This window comes from Petaurus breviceps, unplaced genomic scaffold, assembly GCF_028583685.1.
Source record: "Petaurus breviceps papuanus isolate PSGF00001 unplaced genomic scaffold, PetGlider_PUasm1.0 91133, whole genome shotgun sequence".
In the NCBI taxonomy this organism is placed as follows: Eukaryota; Metazoa; Chordata; class Mammalia; order Diprotodontia; family Petauridae; genus Petaurus; species Petaurus breviceps.
This window is the reverse complement of record NW_027187419.1, coordinates 36189308-36193599: the sequence shown is the minus strand read 5'-3', so window position 1 is coordinate 36193599 and position 4292 is coordinate 36189308. Positions and strand designations below refer to the sequence as shown.

Here is a 4292-nt window from a genome sequence, read left to right as displayed (position 1 = left end):
TAATAGAAGGTCAATTAGGGAAAGAGAGGGAGAATTAGTATGAAGTGGTGAGGGCTTCCCAAATATTAGATTACATAAATATAGAGTGGACTTGGCTATCAGTTATGTGACAGCATCTAATGACATTCAGCATCAAACAAATAAAAATTAAACAGATAAGTTTAGGGTAACCCAGGTTCCATGTTTGCAAAAAGATGAGTAGCTATAAGAAAAAGTGACATTGAATCCAAGGATTGACTACAGCATAAAATTGAATCCCCTATAAGGGCTGTATTGAGAAAGGAGAAAAATAAAACCAGAGCAGGGACAATGAATTGAAAAAGCATAAAATGATGAAGTAACTGAAGGTAAAAATGAAAACTATATATATATATATATATATATATATATATATATATATATATATAGAGAGAGAGAGAGAGAGAGAGAGAGAGAGAGAGAGAGAGAGAGAGAGAGGAAAGGGAGAGATGAAAGGATAAAATATTATAATCTGAGATAAGAATTTCACAGTTTTGAACCATGGAAGTTGAACTGGTATAGGTAATAATGAAATCAAGTGTGTCATAATCTTTGGTTGTGGCTAAGGAGGAGTGAAGGTACAATCATGGGAACTGACAAGGCTGATTAAATAGAAGGCCATGGTATTTGAAGAGACATGAAGTTATATGGTGAAGCTTTAAAGTCTGAATTTCAAGGTAGGAGTGGAAATGAAGATTGTAAATCAGGTGATGAATTCCTTGTAAAAGAAAAATTATCTTGGGGTAAGCAGATAATAGTAAACACAGTCTTGATCTGGGTGTTATCAGTGAGAATAGAATGTCAAAGGAGGAGAGAAACCTAAGTTTCAGTGGCAGAAAAGAGATTTGGAAACAGCAGTGAAGAACAAGGAGTGTTTACCTGCTTCGTCTTCTGTCCAGGTGTGTTGGCAGAGTATAAGGAATTGTATTCAGTACTAGAGAAGATAGTCAGTTTGTAGCAACTTCTTGTAGTCCAAAACAGGTTTCTGTATGGTCAGGTCCATCTTCTGAAGTGGCTGTGCTGAATAGCGACTCACAGTAATGACTGGAAAGGGAAATTCTGCCAGCTGATACGAAAAATTACCTAAGGCTTTTTTGTGATTACTCCCTCACTGTCCTTGTTGAATCCCAACTTTACAATAAATAAACACAAGAACGTGAGACTGCCCCTACCTTTCTTTCCACATATGCTGACACTCTTCTTATAGGACCATAGGCCACACTTTTGCATTCATTATCGTCTATTGTCTTCCCTTACTTCCATCTTTTATATGTGTTTTTAAAATCTCTATTGGCTGCTAAGGCCCCTATATAATAACATAAGCCTCTCTAGATAGCTGAGCTTTCTCCCTTCATCACAGCTCTTTCTTAATGGCCTTAAAATTTCCATTTTGAGAATTTACCATTTTCCCTGAATTAGTGATCCCCTTAGAATTTTAGGCCATTTTACATGCCCTTTTTGTGAAACCTTTAAAAAAAATCTATTCTTTCCAAATCTAGGATACCTATCTAACTGTATCCGACTTTTCTCTCCTATCAAATCAGTATGAGAGAATGGTCAATAAATTAAGAAATTCCTGTAATTTCTACCCTTCCAACCAGACACTGAATGTTGCAAAAAATTGTATCAGAATAGAATTTCCCCTTGCCAATTCTATCTCTGAGATTCTATGATTCTATGAACTCTGAGCTTCATAGACATTTTATTTTCCATAAATGTCAGAATACAATTAGGGGGCCATAATTCATATGCACATAAAGAATTAAAGAATCTGACTGAACCAAGGAAAGGAGACAGCACTTTGAATAGATAAGGCTTTTCTTTCAGTACAGCACCTTTTGTCTCAGGTCTCCCATGGTGTCTAGAGATACAGAGACACTGCTTGACCTGGGGAAACACAACATCAAGAGAATCCTGAATGCTATTTTACCTACGTACTTTTCCAATTGGCAAGGTAAGATACTTTCTAATGTGATTTTTCTCTCCCATCCTTACAGATCTCTCTAGAGGAGAATGACTACAGGAAATTACTCCACTGAAATTGAGTTTGTTCTTGTGGGATTAACAAGTCAGCCAGAGCTTCAGATGCCTCTCTTCTTCCTGTTCTTGTGTATCTATATCATCACTGTGGTGGGGAATGTGGGCATGATCCTATTAATTGTTGTCAGTCCTCCCCTTCATACACCCATGTACTATTTCCTCAGCAGTTTGTCATTTGTAGATTTCTGCTATTCTTCTGCCATTACACCCAAAATGTTGGTGAATTTCTTAGGGAAGAAAAATACTATTCCTTATTTCAAATGTATGGTCCAACTTTTTTTCTTTGTGATCTTTGTTGTTGCAGAGGGATACCTTCTTACAGTGATGGCTTATGATCGCTATGTTGCTATTTGTAACCCACTGCTTTATAATGTGATCATGTCCTATCAGGTCTGCTCATTGATGATGGCAGCTGCCTTCACTCTGGGCTTTATCTCAGCCATGGCCCATACAAGCTTCATGATGAAACTCTCCTTCTGCAGATCCTACCTCATCAGCCATTACTTTTGTGATGTGCTTCCCCTACTTAACCTCTCCTGCTCAAGCACCCACATCAATGAGTTACTGCTTCATGTCATTGCTGGATTTAACACCTTAGTGCCCACTTTGGCAGTTCTTATTTCTTATGCTTTCATCCTTACCAGCATTCTCCGCATTCGCTCTACAGAAGGCAGATCCAAAGCCTTTGGCACTTGTAGCTCCCACCTCATGGCTGTGGTAATCTTTTTTGGGTCAATTACATTCATGTACTTCAAACCACCTTCTAGTAAGTCTATGGAACAAGAGAAGGTATCTTCAGTATTTTATACAACTGTGATTCCTATGCTGAATCCTTTGATCTACAGTCTGAGGAATAAGGATGTAAAGAGAGCTTTGAGGAAAGTTCTTAGAGGAAGGGAGGTTTGAGAAAAGGTATTTACTATTAGAGAGAATAAGTGGATGAAAAGGTGGACTGTCTGAGTTTGCATTTCCTTATTTCCCTATAATAATGACTTCTCTTTGATAATACTTGGGTTTTCTCAAATGCTTTCCCATCCATTATCTCATTTTTGCTTTACAACATACTTAACTGTAAAAATTATATTGAAATTTCTTTTTTTTTTTGCTTTTTGGAGGGGGAAAGGCAGGGCAATTGGGGTTAAGTGACTTGCCCAAGGTCACACAGCTAGTAAGAGTTAAGTGTCTGAGGCCAGATTTGAACTCAGGTCCTCCTGACTCCAGGGCCAGTGCTCTATTCACTGCACCATCTAGCTGCCCCATTCCAATTTCTTAATATAAAGTGAAGCTTAAAATATTTTGTAACCTGTTGAAGGTCACATAATAAATTAATAAGAGTTGAGTGAGAATTCACTATTCCATTATATCATCATCATCAACAACTTCATCACTAAGAACATGTTTTTATCAAGTCAGTGCTATATAGAAGGTTCCTATGTGTTAGTGGGAAGGAAAAAAACAAAGAAAAAATAAAACAGAATCCTACCTTCAAGAAATCAATAATTAATTCAGGGAGTCAAGATGCTAATGAGAAAAAAATTAAATATATTGCTGTATTATATATATATATATGTTTGTGTGTGTGTGTATATATATACATATATATATATATATATATGCTCATGTACTTACATGTGTACCTTAGACATTAAGAAAACAAATTTCAAAAGGCACATTGAGAATCTCAAGATCTGTAAGTTGGAAGGGACCTCAGGGCCCACATATCCAATATAAAATGGAAAAAAAATCCCCTTTACAACATATTCAGTAAGTTGGTCATCCAACTTTTGCTTAAATAAATCCAGTATAGAGTAACCCACACATATATAGATAACCCATTCCTCTTCTGTATAGACATAATTATCAAAAATGTTTTTCTTATATCAAGCCTACATTTGCCATTTAAAACTTTTACCTATTTCTCCTAGTTCCTCCCTATGAACAAATAGAACACCCGAGAGCCAGTTACATTTGAAGATTGCTATAATGTACTCTTGATTTCTTTTCTTCCCCAGGCTAAACATTCCAAGTTTCTTAAATGTGTCCTCATGCACTATGAAATAGGAGGGGGTGTAGCTAAGGTAGAAGAATGAACTAAGCTATTTTGCTGAGTATTTCCAACATATCTCTCTAAGCCACTTTTTAAAAAATGCATCTAAATGAATTCAGCTACTGTCAGTGACCCCAAGGAGCACAACTATGCTGCTTTCACCAGGGCATCCCCATCCAAGTGTTAG

At 36.7% G+C, this 4292-nt stretch overlaps 1 protein-coding gene across 1 annotated transcript; it reads left to right on the top strand.

The window, feature by feature from the left end:
• The first annotated feature begins 2031 nt into the window (after window positions 1-2031).
• On the top strand, window positions 2032-2964 carry LOC138154690 (olfactory receptor 8D1-like). Its single transcript, XM_069079665.1, has one exon. It carries the CDS (start codon window positions 2032-2034, stop codon window positions 2962-2964), a length of 933 nt encoding a protein of 310 aa, XP_068935766.1.
• The last annotated feature ends 1328 nt before the right edge of the window (window positions 2965-4292 follow it).